Raw genomic sequence first — 18193 nt, 5'->3', positions numbered from 1 at the left:
ACTCACTGGAATCCAACAGCTTGCTGTTGAAATCCAGTGAGTACACTTCCTGCAACCCTTATATATATGGGCTGTTATTCTGCTACTGTTACCCCAAATGGAAAAGAGTCATCTATCCTGAGAACCTGTGAAAGTTACGTCTGTCTATTTTTGGAGTTTGGTAGCCCTATTTGGTGTATCTTCTAGCTGCATTTCCAAGTGGGTGCAGGTGGCAACTAAAATCTGCTTTTCATTCATATATATATATATATATATATATATATATATATATATATATATATATATATATATATATATATATACAAAGAAATAAGGAGAGCGAGCGCTCTATAGTGCATGAATCTGTATGATAAATTTATTCAAGGTACACACAGGTTTACAGATGGCTTAAAATCACGTACCAAACAATGCGGTACTAAACACCGCAGATATAAAGCATAGGTGTGCTGTCTCAGCAGCCGGGTGTTGGAGAGGTTACACTCACACGGCAATCCGATTTAGCAGCAGCAGCAGCGGTGAGACTCCACACGTCTGAGCGGCACGATATCCCCACAGGTAACTCCGGTCAGAGACGACGCTAGGCCACGCCCCAACGCGTTTCGTAATCAACTTCATCAGAGGGCTCCAGGATTACCTCACCTGAGGTGGAGAGCTTGGAGCTGCCGGGTTAAATACCTGAGTGCCTATTTCACGTGGAGGAACATTGTGTGGTACATCTTGCCCAATTGGACATAAATTGACATTTATAACTCCTTATTTTTTGCGCACTGTTAGTTTGTCATATATATATATATATATATATATATATATATATATATACACACATACTGTATATATGAAATATCCAACACCAATTAACAAAAATTAACTAGTAAGCTAATCAACATAATACTTAGCTATACTTGAGTGGAGGGACTGACACTGAACAGATACACTCATTAAAAGGATGATAAGGGTGGGTACCTTTTAGACAACAAGGTAATTGGTTTCCTATAACCACTTTATGGATAAAAGGGTGTTACATAGAGTTGAAATAGTAATACCTTCTAAATATGAAGAAATTATATATACACTTTTGCTTGTAATATCTTTATTCAAAGCATTTTTTAGTTTGATTTAATACTAAGATATATACAATGTGTTTATTTATTAATTTTACCTATTATTTAAAAATATCTAATCCAAAATTAAAATAAATCACAATGTTGTCCATTTGTCAGCCTTTGTCTGACTAGGATTAAGGGCCTTATTTTAGTTCACTCTTTCTGACAAAATCCTTCTTAGATGGACAAAACCATGTGCACTGCAGGTGGGGCAGATGTAACTTGTGCAGATATAATTAGATTTGGGTGGGGTTTTACTTCAAAGTGAGATCTATATTGCAGTGTAAAAATAAAGCAGCCAGTATTTTCCCTTCACAGAAACAAAATAACTCACCCAAATCTAATTCTCTCTGCACATTTTACATCTGCCCCCCTGCAGTGCACATGGTTTTGTCCATCTAAGAAGGATTTTGTCAGAAAGAGTGAACCAAAATAAGGCCCTAAGTTTGCTCATTGATGTCACAGATAAATGTAATTGGCAGATCCCCCAACTTCTCTTTAAGTTCGGCATCCATCGTCTCACTTTGCGCCACAGTCATTATATTTTTCCAGTCCCCAACAATACCTGGAACAAGATACAAATGTTATACATATTGTGTGTTCCTCTTTAACATTATAATTTTTGCTATTTTGGTTGAAGTAAAGAACATGAGGTACACTGACATCATAAATAAACTCATAACTTTATCCTTTTCGCCCATGACCAAGAGATGGACTGTGTGCCCCTGAACTGAGAGAGAGACCAACTGAGAGATGACGCCCAAGGTGCTTCTGCATGCTGTTTTTCACTTTCTGAGCAAAAACTGTGTTTTTTTCCTATGAGGCAATGTATGTTTATTTTCCTGTGACGGACAATGTGTTGTGTTTGTCTCAGAATCAGGCCCTATGAGGACAGATAGCTTCCACCCCCTCAACAGACTCAAACCTCTCAAATGGCCCCACCGACTGCTTCCATAAATTCCAGGACCGATTTTCCATCGTGTGACAAGGTCCCAAATCGGACTAGTGTATGGCCACCTTTAGTCTACTTTATGCATATCTAATGGCTTTTCCCTTTGGATACTTTATACAACAGAGGGTTACAAGGAATCGCTGATCCGATAAGTTGTAGCTGCTCCTACAGAAAGACATCCCTTGCAAAATCACTAATCGCTATCCACTCACAAATAGTTACGCATTTCCTGAAACATTGAAGAGACTTTATCTGTGCAATTATGAGTAGTTGAGACATCCAATAATCTGGGACTGAGACCGGCTTAATGAGGCCGGCACTGATGTCAGGGACCCACCATGAAAACACCTGGGGCCTTATTTTGGTTCATTCTTTCTGACAAAATCCTTCTTAGATGGGCAAAACCATGTGCACTGCAGGTGGGGCAGATGTAACATGTGCAGAGAGAATTCGATTTGGGTGGGGTTTTACTTCAAAGTGAGATCTATATTGCTGTGTAAAAATAAAGCACAGAAACAAAATTACTCACCCAAATCTAATTCTCTCTGCACATGTTACATCTGCCCCCCCTGCAGTGCACATGGTTTTGTCCATCTAAGAAGGATTTTGTCAGAAAGAATGAACCAAAATAAGGCCCATAGTCACATGCGTTTTTCCTGACACTTAAAGAAAATGACAGGTTATCGGCCAGAAAGTCCATTGTACAGTAAGGATGCTCTGTTGTTTGATAATCGCTTGCTTTGCGATAAGGGTTAAACTGGCCATACACTTACAGATTTATTGTCTAATCCAGCTGGTTGGAACAGAAATCTGGTAATAAATGGGAACAATTGACAATTAATAATTTGATCCCAAACACTACTAAACCAGACAAAATCCATTTGATTTAACCAAATTTGTCTGAATTCCATTTTTGTTATTTTTCCAGCATTTTGGAACAATTGGTCAATTGTCATTTGATGCCGTAAATTAGCAGAATTTTGGGTACTTATGTAATATCTGGGCTCCCGTTTTTCTTACGAGACCGCGTCCCCTCGCGGGGCTCGCTGCGCTCGCCACGCTTCGGGCAGGGTGGCTCGCTGCACTCGCCACTCTATATAAAATCAACTCCATGCGTAGTTGGATAGTAGGGGTATGAAAAAATGGGGTGCATTTAACATGGGAGCCCAGATAGTACATAAGTACCGAATTTTGTTCCAACCAGCCAGATTGGAAAATAAGTTTTAAGTGGTAAAATTGATAGTGATGAATTGATGAATTGATGAAATATGTGATGTTGCCTATCATTTCTCTACTGCATCCTAGAAAATGACAGACAGAATCTGATTGGTTGCTATGGGCAACACCCCCTTTTTTCACTTTTAGACGCTTCATTTCTTCAAACTTGTTCTGTTGGATAATGCTGCTAAGTATAAAGTTACTTAAAAGTTGGTATGCTGTTAACTGCTGCTTGTATTGATATCGCTTTGTTAAAGGTCAGCACCAGGACCGAAATGTCAGCAGGCTATAGCATACCTCCCAACATGACCCTCTCCAGGAGGGACACAATGCTCTGCTCCTGGACTTCCCTCTTAATGTATGATTGGCATCACCTGTGTTGAACAGGTTAATTGATAAGAAAGGTGCTTCACCACAGGTGATGGCAATCATACATTAAGAGGGAAGTCCAGAAACAGAGCATTTTGTCCCTCCTGGAGAGGGTCATGTTGGGAGGTATGCTATAGTTTTGATTTGATTAAACTCTAGTCTTATACTTTCATGAGAAGACTGGAGAGTTCTGACCAGGGCCGGTGCTAGGGTGTCCGGCGCCCTCCTGCAAACCATACATTTTGCGCCCTTTCACATTGCCATTGCAACAAGCTGCAGCCCGATTGTGGGAGTGTATGCAACATGCGATCCTATGGAGAATCTTGGGTGCATGTATGCATACACCATCTCAGTGCTGTGTCAGCAAAATGTTGCAGGCACTAAAGGTGCCCATACACGCTGCGAGTATCGCATAAGTTATGGGCTAGATTGCATAGCATGGCATGCATGCAATGTGTGTGCGATGCGATCCAAAAGCAGTACAAAAAGTATGTGCAGCACTCATGACTGAGGGGGAAAGGAGGGGAGAGAAGGAGGAGATGGAGGAAGAGGGGAGGAGATAGAGGGGGCGGAGTGTTGAGGACTGGCAGCGGCACTGGCACAGCACACTTAGAAGAAGGAAGGAAGGGGAGGCTGCGCTGCTGCCTGTTCGTCATTTGATTGACAGCTGACAGGCACAGGGAGCAATGGGTAGGGGGCGGATCCAGACATGAAATGTCATCCAGGCATTCACAGACAGCGCTACATGCCTCAGCACAAGTGTCCGTGAGGAAGAGGGGGCAGGTCACAGGAGGACAGTGTGTGCGCAGTTCAGGGAGCTGCTCAGCCTCTCCATACTTCCGCCTGCTGTCAGACAGGCGCTTCGGGCGGTGTGCAGGAGGCAGTGACAGTGAGGGCTGAGGCAGCTGTAGCAGAGCAGGGAGGGAGAAATTTTGATAATTTTTTCTTGTCTGCGGTCATGGCTCTTTCGGCTCATGCTTCTATAATGAAAAGTGACACTTAGAAAATGGCTACCCCCATAGAGCAGACCATTTTTTTGGATGCTAGAGGAGACCACTGCCTCCTCTAGCATCCGCAAAAACTGTCTGCAGTATGGGGACAGCCATTTTCTAAGTGTCACTTTATTATTATAGCAGCAGGAGCCGGGAGAGACAGTACCGTGACTGCAAACAGATGCGGCAGGCCAGTTACCGGCAGAGATGGCAGCGTGTAACAATAGCCCCGCAGACTCCCCGGCACCCACACTTTCTCAGCGCCTCCCTGCCACCGCAAGTGCTGCAGGGCTATAGTTAGGCCACTGTATACACTGCTCAGTGGCAAATTTGCCAATCTTGGTGTTCTCTGGCAAATGCCAAATGTCCTGCACGGTTTTGGGCTGTAAGCCAAATTTGTACTATGATCAGATCTGAATAAGGGCCATTATTCCCTGATACAGAACTTGCATTCAACAAAACACTCCAGAAGAAGTTTATCACAATTTACTCAGACTCAAAAAAAGAGATTGAACTACAAATACATTGTCAAACACTTTCCCAATATTACAAAGAATCACTTATTCAGAAGGGGTTCAAGCTGTATATTCAACCAACCCTAGCTAGGCACAATAATGAATTTTGTGTCAGATGGTGCAACATGTTAAATAAATGCTCCAAGGATCTTATGCTGTAATCGAGCAGACAATTACTGACTTGAACCTGATTAAATTGGAAACTGCTGAACTGCAAGAGACTGAACCCTATAAAAGTGTACAGGTGACTGAAAGAGTACTTCTCAAGAAGCTTGAGAGGGAGATAGAAAAATTCAAGGATAACCTGTTACAATTCAAAAAGAATAAATATAAACAGGTAAAACAAGACTACAAAGAGAAAAGGGTATCTCCCTGGTTCTCTAGAATAGAGCAAAGAAGGATCCGTCCAGAACCCAGACTGGGCATAGGGAGGAGACCACCAGCACAATATTCTGACCTTGAATCCAATTATAGATATGAGCCAGTGATTGTGAAGCACCTACTTTTGGCACATAAGAAGCTAGGTACCTTATACCCACCCTTATACCCACCTGCATAGGTGGGTGAAAAAGGAAAGAAAGGGCCACCAAACCCAACATTCAATCTCTCTAAGCACAAATTTACACTCGCAGAGACAATATTGCTGAACCGTGGGTTATCTTTTGTCCCGTCCCCCTTACTCAGTTCAGTGGCAGGTCAATATGTACAGGTTGGGCAAACAATTGAGTTTGCAGGACCACTTTCTAAGGCTCAAACCCCCTATGCCCTGCTGCCCCACAATGGCACAATGGCATAACAACCGCAAACTCTGAGGTGCAACAGCACATTTGTTCCACCCACAACCAACTCATCAATCAACACCTTTACAAGGGTCCTGAGAAGAGAACCCAACCCATTCATCCAGTCGCAGGAAATCTCCTACTACAATATGACTAAAGCGGAGAATGATGCCATTAAGATGCTGTCTGGGTATAAGGACCTAGTTATAAGATCGTTAGATAAAGGAGTAGGGATTGTTCTGCTCAAACGTGACTACTACTACTGTATATTGCTGAAGCAACAGCTCAAATATTGGACAAACTCTGCTACAAAAAGCTTGACTTTGACCCAACATGGAAATTTGAAAAATATGTAGATCAGATTATCACATTCCAGTCCAGAGGCAGCAAAATTCCTCGCACAGACAAATCCCCATATTCCAATCCTCTGCAAATTACCAAAAGTGCACAAATCACTATCCACCCCATCTGGAAGACCTATAATATCTGCCAGAGGGTCCCTGTGCCAGTCGCTATCACAACTAGTCAATTTCTATCTGCAACTGATTATGAGACGCACTGCCAGCTTCATCTTTGACATTAAAGACTTTCTACAGAAGATATGCTCTGTTAAAGGCATTACTCCAGGAACTCTACTGGTTACATTAGACATCTCAAGATTTATACTAACATTCACCATAATTTAGGATTGCAAGCTTGCCGTGATGCCTTCTCAATGAATGATAGGTATACTGGGTATCTTGCAGAGTTCCTTTTGTTACTCTTTGAAACAATCCAGACCAGGAACTATTTCCTTTTTAAGAAATGCTTTTACCTTCTAAAAACAGGATACTGCAAGGGGGTTGAATATGGCCCCATCTTTTGAGAATATATTCATGGCAGCATATGAGTTGATGCACATTAATGGCCATTAAACTTTTTATTATATTCTGTTCTACATTTGTTATATAGATAACCTTTTCTTCTTGTGGACTGGCAGTGAGAAAAGACTACTTGATGATAAGTTTATCAATTTCTCTATTTGATTGTTAGCCATTGTATCCTTTTGTGAGCATGAGGGGTATTTATGACTGGCAGTCAGGATGCGGGGGTCAGAATACCAATTCTGGCATCCCGATGGTGATCCCAACAGGGGAAGGTAAGTATACTCCCCCCGAACCTTCCCTCTCTGCAGCCTAACCATCCATGTAGCCGGACCCTACTAATCCTCCTCATTAGTGCTTAATCCTAACCCCCACAACCCGACACCTAAATCTAATGTCCCTGTCCCACAGATTAACTACCCTTCTTGGTGCCTTAACCTAACCCCCCTCCCTTCAGCCTAACCCTAATCTTCCCCTCCCTAACCCTAAGTCCCTCACAAGTGCCTAAACCGAACACCCTGTCCCTGGTCACATGATCCTGCCCCCTGCATAATCACTGATGCGGGTGTGGTGCCATTCAGCTGTATAATAAAAAAACAACAGAACAGTGTCTTGGTGATAATTACCAAGACACTGTACTGTCATTTTTTTATTATACATGTGAGTGCCGCACCATCCTGCCTGCTTTTATATATATATATATATATATATATATATATATATATATATATACGATTCGGAAGGCGGCACTCAACCAGGAATAATCAGTCCCACAAAGGTCTTTTAAACCAACGTTTCAAAGCACTTTACTTGCTTTTTCCTCAGGGTGCATATATATGTATATATATATATATATATATATATATATATATATATATATATATATATATATATATATATATATATATATATATTGCAAGAAAGAAGGCAGGGGCACCTGATAGTGCATTACCAGAGATTTATTCATATAAAATCACAAACTAAAATGGAAGTTTTACTCCATAAAATGTGCGTACCACAAATTTCATCAGCTGTGGGCTGATTACCACAAGACATACATTTTTTTTCCACACAGGCAAATCGCCAACACGGCCACGGCCTCCCAGTACACTCACGACTCCTTCAGGATGTAACTGCCTGGTCGGCATCCCGGTACACACGGCTCTAGGATCGCGGCCGTCTCCACAGCGGGAGTTTCAGATTGCGTCTGTCAAGCTACGCCCCTATGCGTTTCGTCACTCGACTTCGTCAGTAGAGTACAATAAATATGTTAATACATTAGTCTTTGTGTCTCATTTCTACTTTACCTTTGCGAAGAAAATCTCCTTTGCTGTGGTTTAGAATGTTCTCTGGAATAAATTTATAATTAGCTTGTGGATCATGTTTCATGTTCTTAAATGTTGCTTTCTCCACAATTCTTTTTACTGCTTGGTCATCGAGCTTCATGTCCAGAAATGCACATATTTTCAGAACAGCAGATCCTAGGTCCTAGAACATTGATTTACAGTATTGTACTGTATATGATTCAAATTATTTTTGCTAATAACATCAATCAAGCCTTAAAAAAATATTATAAAAAGTGAAACACTCCCCAGCTCTGAAAATAATCAAACCTGTAAAGCTATCAGTTTTATGATTAGACAAGTTGTATTTTGTCAACAGCTGACAAGTTGTTGGTTTATATTCTATGATATAGAACATGCATACCTGCCAAATGTCCTGAGTTTCATGGGACTGTCTTGTTTTTTTTGTAACGGCCCTGCTAGTGTCCCATAGTAGTGGGGGCAATTGTGACCCTACCTTGCACTGTTCTGCTGAGCAGAGCAGCGGTTAGTAGACTGTGCACATGCGCATAGCATCTTTTCCCGGAGAGGGGCTGGGAGTATGGCCAGGAGCTCACAGAGCCACTGGCCATTCAACCACAGTGGCAAAATGGGGGAATGGCCTGGCAAGAGTGACACAAGTTATAGGCCACACCCCCTTGCATATAGGTCACACCCTAAATTTCAGGTCCAGACTCCCCCATTTAAGTTGGGAGGTATGAGTATACATATTTTCTATTGATTCTCGAAAATCTAGAATATTAATTCCACACTTCTGTTACTAAAGCCATATATAAGATTATTATTCATAGAACATATTAACCCATTCAATGCTAAATGCAAGTAAGTTCAAGATATTAAGGAAATACCCTCTGATCACAACCCACCAGATCAATTACTATTTACTTCGCCCACCAGAGGGAAGGGGAGTGGTCAGTGACATGTACACAATGACATCATACAGCATCTGGCATGACTCCAGCACTAAGCAGAAAGAGCCCAGGTATGGGAGAGCCTCTAAGGTCTCACTTCTCTTTGTTCCAAAGGACACAATACTTGCAAAATGCATAATTCAGATACTATTTGGCATGTACCCCTAACGTCATTTGTTGCACTGAACCATTTAAACACTACTGTCTGGATATATTGTACAGCGCAACAGAATATGCTGTGCTATATAAGAAACTGTTACTTAATAATTAAATAATATATTAATATACCAACCACTACAACCTGTAGATCTATATGCAACACTACATGATGTTTGCAGGTTTGTGTTACTGTATGCTATATACTGTAGTATAGTTTATTACAGTTCCTTACCTTGATCATTTCCTCATATGATAAAAGCAGACAATTAAATTCCTCCTTGTGGGTGTACCAGCCCCTGACATGATCAAACCAAGAGCTTCCAAATACTGTAATAAAGACCATACAAACTGTGACTCAGTAACTATTGCTTACATGAAACTTTTAAAATTAATCATAAGAAATATCACTTAATGAAGATTGTAAGTAACACATTAAACTTTACTAAGTGTAACTACAACCATTGAAATAACATACTTGAGATCACAATAATAAGATAAAACATAATTATTATTACACTGTTCCACCAAACCACCACAGTCCCTGAATCTTTCAGTGTTACAATGTCATACTTTCTATAGTATGCTGTCACATACAGTTGTGCTCAAAAGTTTACATACCCTAGCAGAATTTGGGATTTTCTGGCCATTTGTCAGATAATATGAATGATAACCCACAAACTTTTCTTTCACTCATGATTGACTGTGACTCCATTTATTGTTAAACAACAGTGTTTACATAATGACAACAAAACTTTACATACCCCAGTGCTTAATACCATGTATTGCCCCCTTTAACATCAATGACAGCTTGAAGTATTTTGTGGTTGTTGTGGATGAGGCTCTTTATTTTCTCAGATGTGAAGCTGTTCCTGTAAATTCTTGGGCTCTCCTGCATGAACTGCACGTTTGAGATCTCCCCAGAGTGGCTCAATGATATTGAGGTCAGGAGACTGAGATGGCCACTCAAGAATCTTCACTTTATTCTGCTGTAGCCAATGACAGGTGACTTGACCTTGTGTTTTGGATCATTGTCATGTAGGAAAGTCCAAGTACTTCCTAGGCGAAGCTTCTGGGCTGATGAGTGCAAATTTTCCTCCAATATTTTATGATCACATGCTGCATTCATCTTGCCATCAATTTTCCAGTGCCTTTGTAGCTCACACGTCCCCAAAACATCAGCGATCCACCTCCGTGTTTCACAGTAGGAATGGTGTACCATTCATCATAGGCCTTGTTGACTCCTCTCCAAATGTAACATTTATGGTTGTGCCCAAAAAGTTAAATTTTGGTCTCATCACTTCAAATTACTTTATTCCAGAAGTTTTTTTTAAACTCTTTATTTTCTAAAAGAATCAATACATAGTATGTTCACATTAGGTACAACAAAAATACCATTCTCTTTTTTTCAAATTAAAACTAGAACAAATAAAAAAGAAACCGGGGTTGGCGGGTTGGGGGGCACAAAAAGAAATCGGAGGGATGAGAGGAAGGGACAGGGAAAGGGGAGAGACAGGGGAGAGAGAAAGGGGGTAGAAGAGGGACAGGGACAGGTACAAATACATTGTGCATATATAATAGAATATAGATAAATACAGATTGCAGGTATTTGAAAATACAAAAACAACAAAGGAAAACTTACTGTGATAAAGAGGTGAAGCCCGAGGGGTTGCAGGGGCGGCCAGATTCAGCAGAATAACCTTTCCAGCTATAGCAACGCACTAAGATTGGGCACAGGTAACAGAAGAACATGATACAGGAACAATATGTAGGAGCCAAGGACCCCAGACAATATCAAATTTATGGGGACGATCATGGAGGTAATAGGTGATCTTTTCCATTGCAGCTATGGACCAGACATAGTTAATTAGGGCCGATTCTGTGTGTGTGTGTGTGGGGGGGGAGGGGGGGGGGTAGTTTTTAGCAATTAAGGACTTGGCTGCGGTTAGGATATGGGATAGTAACTTATTCAAGGTCTAAGTCAGGAAAAGGATGAGCAAGAAGGAATGACCATGGGTCTAGGGAGAGTGGGATACCTGAGATAGATTCCAGGAGCAGGGCTATCCTAGTCCAAAAAGGGGAAATAGAAGAACACGTCCACCAAATATGGAAGAGCGTTCCTCTATGGCCACAATTACGCCAGCACACAAGAGTAGAAGAGGGAAACATTTTGGAAAGCCTCACGGGGGTATAGTACCATCAGTAGTATAGTTTGTAAGATGTTTCTGTTCCAGAAGTTTTGAGGCTTGGCTTGCTGTTTAGAGTATTGGGTACTTGTGAGTTATCCGGGCTGCCGATTTTTTCATCGCGCCTGAAATCGGGGGCATCGCGTCGGTCGTGGCCGTTATAAGGAGCCGCGACGCGATGCCCACGATTTCCCATAGACAGTAATGTTAAAAGACGCGATGGACCCGATTTCCGACACGATTTCCCATAGACAGTAATGTTAAAAGACGCGATGGACCCGATTTCCCATAGACAGCAATGTTAAAATAAAATTACAATGTGAAATTGGCCAATATGTTTTTAAAATAAATGTTTCATGGCCCCCCACCACCGTTAACGCCACCCCGCTATTGACGCCAACCCGAAGCGTGGCGAGCGCAGCGAGCCCGCGAGGGGCGGCGGTACGCGTCCTCCGACCTTTTCATGCCCTACTATCCACTAGGGCGTGGAGTGAGAATAGAATAGTGTGGCGAGCGTAGCGAGCCACCGAGCCCGAAGCGTGGCGAGCGTAGCGAGCCCCGCGAGGGGACGCGGACACCTTCACAGGTATCCGCGTGCCCTTGCGGGCTTCACAGGTGTCCGCGTCCGCTCGCCACGCTTCGGGCTCGGTGGCTCGCTGCGCTCGCCACACTATTCTATTCTCACTCCACGCCCTAGTGGATAGTAGGGCATGAAAAGGTCGGAGGACGCGTACCGCCGCCCCTCGCGGGCTCGCTGCGCTCGCCACGCTTCGGGTTGGCGTCAATAGCGGGGTGGCGTTAACGGTGGTGGGGGGCCATGAAACATTTTTTTTAAAAACATATTGCCCAATTTCACATTGTAATTTTATTTTAACATTGCTGTCTATGGGAAATCGGGTCCATCGCGTCTTTTAACATTACTGTCTATGGGAAATCGTGGGCATCGCGTCGCGGCCCCTTATAACGGCCACGACCGACGCGATGCCCCCGATATCGTGTCTTTTAACATTACTGTCTATGTGAAATCGGGGGCATCGCGTCGCGGCCCCTTATAACGGCCACGACCGACGCGATGCCCCCGATTTGGAGCTAAATCGTGGGCATCGCGTCGGTCGGGTGTCCTTAAGTTAACCAAACTTAAGGACAAAATCGGCAGCCCGGATAACTCACAAGTACCGAGTATTGTAAGCTGGATGTTTTGTGACATTTGTGTAGTAATGGCTTTCTTCTGGTGACTCGACCATGCAGCCCATTTTTCTTTAAATACCTCCTTATTGTGCATCTTGAAACAACCACACCACTTTTTTTCAGAGAGTCTTGGATTTCAGCTGAAGTTATTTGTGGATTTTTCTTTGCATCTCAAACAATTTTCCTGGCAGTTGTGGCTGAAATTTTTGTTGGTCTACCTCACCGTGATTTGGTTTCCACAGAATCCCTAATTTTCCACTTCTTAATTAGAGTTTGAACACTGCTGATTGGCATTCTCAATTGTTTGGATATCTTTATATATTCCTTTCCTGTTTTATACTGTTCAATTAACTTTTTTCTGCAGATCCTTTGACAATTCTTTTTCTTTCCACATGACTCAGAATCCAGACACGTCAGTGCAGCACTGGATGAAAGATGCAAGGTCTTTCAGGAGACCAGAAACTCACTGACCTTTTACACACACAATGATTACAAGCAAACCGATAATAGGTGAGGATGGTTACCTTTGTAGCCATTCAAACCCGTTTGTGTCAACTTGTGTACATGTTATAAGGCCAAAATCTCCAGGGTATGTAAACTTTTGGTCAGGGTCATTTGGGTAGTTTCTGTTGTCATTATGATTTAAAAAGAGTAAATACAGTTATTTAACAATGAATGGCTTCACCTAACCACTAACATGAGCGAAAGAAAAGTTTGTGACAAATTGCCAGAAAATTACAAATTCTGCTAGGGTATGTAAACTTATAAGCACAACTGCACACACAGAAATAACATTTGCCAGTTGTTCTGCCCAGTGCATGTTACTGAGAAGTTCATAGGAGAGATTGCTGTGTGTTCTAGTGACAGAAAGAAACAGGGGACAGATGCTGCATTGCGGAATGCTTCCAGCAGAGTTGTAACTCTGAGAGGCAATGTAGTCTGCCGCCGGGCTCCTGCTCCCAAGGGGGCACCTCTCCTCCCCTGCAAGTTTGAATCAGTTAATTCAAAGCCATGATGTCATTTTAGCCCACCCCTCCTGAAAAGCCACAAATCTCGGTATTTAACACAGAGTTGCACTATTTAAATACTGGGACCCTGGGGGAATGGATGGGCACCTCGGAATCCGGGAGGTTTGCTCACCTTTCCGGGGGGCCGGGAGGGAACCCAATTTCTGTGACCCTACCATCTAATCTGGGAGAGTAGGCAATCCTAACATACATACACACATGCATACATATATTTATATTAGTCAGTGTTTGTGGGGGGCACCAATATTTATCTTGGGAGGAATTTACGCTATTATATCTGATCTTAACACAGTAAGATCCATCTCACACAGTTTTACATTTTAGGATTACGGTAGTTTTAAACTTTCACTTTCAATTTTAACATTAACTAATTTCCTTTAAAAATTATATTGCAGTGGATTGCCACAACCGGACCAGCATTCCTCTCTTTTCCTACAGCCGCAATTGCATCAGGATTGGAACAAGCCAGCTTCTCAACAACAGGACTCTCAAAGCAGATATCCCTGTGGCTGGAGAGCGCAATCTCTCCTGAAACAATCCATAAGGCTCCCAAACACTTGGAAATAAAAAGGAAGGCATTCTAGGAACGGACACTGGCATATACTCCATCTGGACATTTGGGTGACTATATCTGTATATCCGTTTACCCATTATATGGTAACCATCACCCTGCCAATTAATCTTTTTAATATGTTTTCATAAAAAAAAAATTATTTAGTGATACCTGTTGCATGTGTTAGATTTAGCGCAGTTATATATTCCCTTGTAACAGTTTTTCGTTTTAAGGGCTTGACACCCCTATATACCTAACTGCAGCTCAGCAAACCCACTCACCCCCAGGTGCCTTCACAGAACACCCAGTGCCCTACCTTCTTGAATATATACACAAGCCTCCTGCGTCCTTCTAAAACACAATGTGTAGATGCATCCTGCTAAAATGCAATGTGTAGACGCAGTATTAGCTGGTCTTACTTAAGGAAAGGGCGTGGTTCCTCCCTGAGCTGAAGGTGATTTATACCCCTTTCAGACATACGCGAAAATCCCGGGTTTTTTCACATGAACGCGCCCAAACCCGGGAGTAGCGTATGTCTGAAAGGGTATACCCGGGATTTTACTCCCGGATGCTGAGCACCTGCAATTGACCAGGGTTTTTCCCGGTATTTAACTCCCGGGTATAATACCCGGGTTATGTCTGAACGGGTTTACCCGGGTTTTTCTGTTTTACACATACGACACTGCTTTTTTTTGCTGCCCCGGCGTCTTCTGATGAGGTCATCAGCTGCAGCCGCGGAAGACGCCCCAGGCACACGTGCGGCGGAGCAAGCAGAGGCAGTGGCTGCATGTTGCTCCTGTGCTCCCTTTCCAGCAAAAGGGTGCAGATTCCTGTGGCCAGACAGGTGCTATGGCACAGCATTGAAAGGATGAGGAGGTCAGGGAGCTGTTACATGTCCGTGGAGAAGAGGAGATCAAATCTCAAATCACAGGCACTGTGAAGGATGCCATAGTGTATGGAAATATTGCAAAGGTCCTTGCTAGCAGAGGTGTGAGGAAGACCCAGCAGCAGGTATTGAACAAGCTTAAGTCCCTGAAAAAGCAGTACCTAAAGGTCAATGACCAGAATCGCAATCGCAGTGGGGCTGGACGCACAGAGTGGCCCTTGTACGACCTTTGCAATGTTGTTTTTGGCCATACAGCTTTATGCAACCCTGTTGCCTTGTCGTCATCAAGCAATGCCTCGTCTCCGGCACAGACGCCAGCAGCGACAACGGAGTGCAGTCCGCAGAGCCCGCCGCCATCGCAACTTCTATTTGATGATGATGATGACGATACCATCATTTTAGAATCCGACAAGTCAGACAGCACACCCGATGTGACAGCAGCACAACCGAGCCAGGGTGGAGAGACCCAATTGGAGACCCAGGGAGGCATGCCGACACTGCGCGATAACAGTAAGTGCCTCTTGATTATAGACATGACAGGTAGATATAGTATTGTCCACCTTTGCCGACATGACAGGTGGATATAGTGGTGTCCACCTTTGCCGACATGACAGGTGGATATAGTGGTGTCCACCTTTGCTGACATGACAGGTTGATATAGTATTGTCCACCTTTGCCGACATGACAGGTAGATATAGTATTGTCCACCTTTGCCGACATGACAGGTGGATATAGTGGTGTCCACCTTTGCTGACATGACAGGTTGATATAGTATTGTCCACCTTTGCCGACATGACAGGTAGATATAGTATTGTCCACCTTTGCCGACATGACAGGTAGATATAGTATTGTCCACCTTTGCCGACATGACAGGTGGATATAGTGGTGTCCACCTTTGCTGACATGACAGGTTGATATAGTATTGTCCACCTTTGCCGACATGACAGGTAGATATAGTATTGTCCACCTTTGCCGACATGACAGGTAGATATAGTATTGTCCACCTTTGCCGACATGACAGGTGGATATAGTGGTGTCCACCTTTGCTGACATGACAGGTTGATATAGTATTGTCCACCTTTGCCGACATGACAGGTAGATATAGTATTGTCCACCTTTGCCGACATGACAGGTAGATATAGTATTGTCCACCTTTGCCGACATGACAGGTGGATATAGTGGTGTCCACCTTTGCTGACATGACAGGTTGATATAGTATTGTCCACCTTTGCCGACATGACAGGTAGATATAGTATTGTCCACCTTTGCCGACATGACAGGTGGATATAGTGGTGTCCACCTTTGCTGACATGACTGGTAGATATAGTATTGTCCACCTTTGGCGACATGACAGGTGGATATAGTATTATGACTGTTTACTGGCACACCGTTATAACAACTTTTTTTTGCACACAGTCTACAATGTCCCATCGAGGAAAAAGAAGAGGACCAAAATAGAGATTACCACAAGAGCCATGACTACCATCCTCGGTGAGCAACTGCGGGACCTGGATTCTGCGTGGCAACGTCAAGAAGATGTCAGACTGCAGCGCTTCATGGATAGTGAACGCGAACTGCAGAAAAATTTACTAACCCAAATGGCAGCAATGCATGACAGGGTGAGTCAGGATCAGGCAAACCTTTGTCGAGAAAATCGTGATTTTCTACGACAATTACTGTCCCAATCCTGGTCACCACCCACAGCAACGTTGCCACCCCCAAACGCATATAGTCACCAACCACAGTCACCGCCATCATTTGCCCATACTTCTCAGTATGTGCAACAGGTGCACTCTCCACCCTCATTTGTACCCAATTCTCCAGCACAATCTACACCTGCATTTGGTGAAAGTGGCTGGAATGGGCATAATGGGCAACATTCCCCTTCTCCAAACAACACAGAGTTCAGAATTTACCGTAATATGTAGAGGTTACAGAGTACATTGGGGTAGATATATCTCCCCTAGATTTTTTCTACAGTTTATTCCATGTTTCTTGAAAAGTTTGGGGATACTTTGTTTGGACTTAATATACGTCCAGATTTTAATATTATTTTATAATTATTTGTTTGGCCACGGCTAAGGTATAGGTGGCAATTATTTATTTTAAAATGCTTGTTTGTTCCATTTGAAATTTTTTCAATTTTTCGCTGGGCTTCCTGCTCGCTGACACCAAATATAGCAGGTTTTCAACAGCTGGTGAGGGGGTTAAACAGCAAGGATCGCAGGAATTCTGCAATCCTCGCTGTTTAACCCCCTCGCCAGCCACATTGAATACTACCCATGCAAGTTTTAATTTCACCATCTAAAAAAAAAAGTGTATTTTTGTATTGTCTGTTTGAGAGAATAGTTTACAAGACATTTCACACATGGCCTGTGTTATAAACGTAGTTTATTTTTTGCAACTCCTTATGAAGGCATTGTTACACATGCTATCAAACAGTTAATGCTTGAAAGAAATGCATTTGAAATAAAAATGTATGGTTTAAGCAACAGACTTATGATTTATTAATTACTGCAACATGGCATCCAGATTATTTGTAATAGTGGCACGTATTACTTCTGGGGGATTCACACCACTTTGGGTCTCAGGGGGATGTGGGGGGGCAGGACCAATTTCACTGCCAACCTGATCATCTTGCACATCCCACTCTGGCAAATAGTGTTCTTTCTGTATCTCACATATGTTATGCAAGATACAGCATGCTGCCACAACGTCAGGAACAAGGGTAATGTGAATGTCATTGCGCTTCAGCAAACACCGCCAACGTCCCTTGAGCCGGCCAAAGGCGTTCTCCACCACCATCCTGGCAGAACTGAGGGTATGGGTGTAGTGTATCTGCTCCGGTGTCAACCTAAGATGCTGGGTATAACCTTTCATTAGCCACCTTCTTAGCGGATAAGCAGCATCACCAATGATGTGGATTGGAACCTCGACCCCCTGCACAAACTTTGACTTCTGCAAAGAAAAAACAGTATTAATATACAGCAGTGTAACGTGTAAACTTGGGAAGTATGATACAGACTTTGTATGGGCATATATATTATAGGGGACACAAGCATAAATTTACCTCTTCAGGGAATAGCCTGCCATTGTTCCTCTCCTCCGCTATCTTGTAGATGTCCGAATTGGCCAGAACACGGGCATCATG

General features: G+C 42.9%; 2 protein-coding genes across 2 annotated transcripts in view; one reads left to right on the top strand and one right to left on the bottom strand.

Annotated features, from left to right (window-relative positions):
• Positions 1-337: 337 nt before the first annotated feature.
• The window catches only part of LOC146063925 (amine sulfotransferase-like), a 37422-nt gene continuing 19566 nt past the window's right edge, over positions 338-18193 (bottom strand). The window contains exons 5-8 of the mRNA XM_083176845.1: positions 9437-9531; positions 8099-8279; positions 1549-1668; positions 338-1242 (exon numbers count right to left, since the gene is read on the bottom strand). Of these exons, the coding sequence (XP_083032971.1) occupies positions 1238-1242; positions 1549-1668; positions 8099-8279; positions 9437-9531 (401 nt within the window). The 3' untranslated portion in view covers positions 338-1237. The remainder of the gene's footprint in view (positions 1243-1548; positions 1669-8098; positions 8280-9436; positions 9532-18193) is intronic.
• On the top strand, positions 13679-17478 carry LOC146062415 (uncharacterized). The gene is made up of 4 exons (XM_083174557.1): positions 13679-13705; positions 13999-14178; positions 15024-15552; positions 16459-17478. The coding sequence occupies exons 1-4, from the start codon at positions 13679-13681 to the stop codon at positions 16968-16970; spliced, it is 1248 nt and encodes a 415-aa protein (XP_083030683.1). The 3' UTR covers positions 16971-17478.

This window comes from Crinia signifera, chromosome 3, assembly GCF_055691185.1.
Source record: "Crinia signifera chromosome 3, ASM5569118v1, whole genome shotgun sequence".
In the NCBI taxonomy this organism is placed as follows: Eukaryota; Metazoa; Chordata; class Amphibia; order Anura; family Myobatrachidae; genus Crinia; species Crinia signifera.
This window is presented reverse-complemented; position numbering and strand designations above follow the sequence as displayed.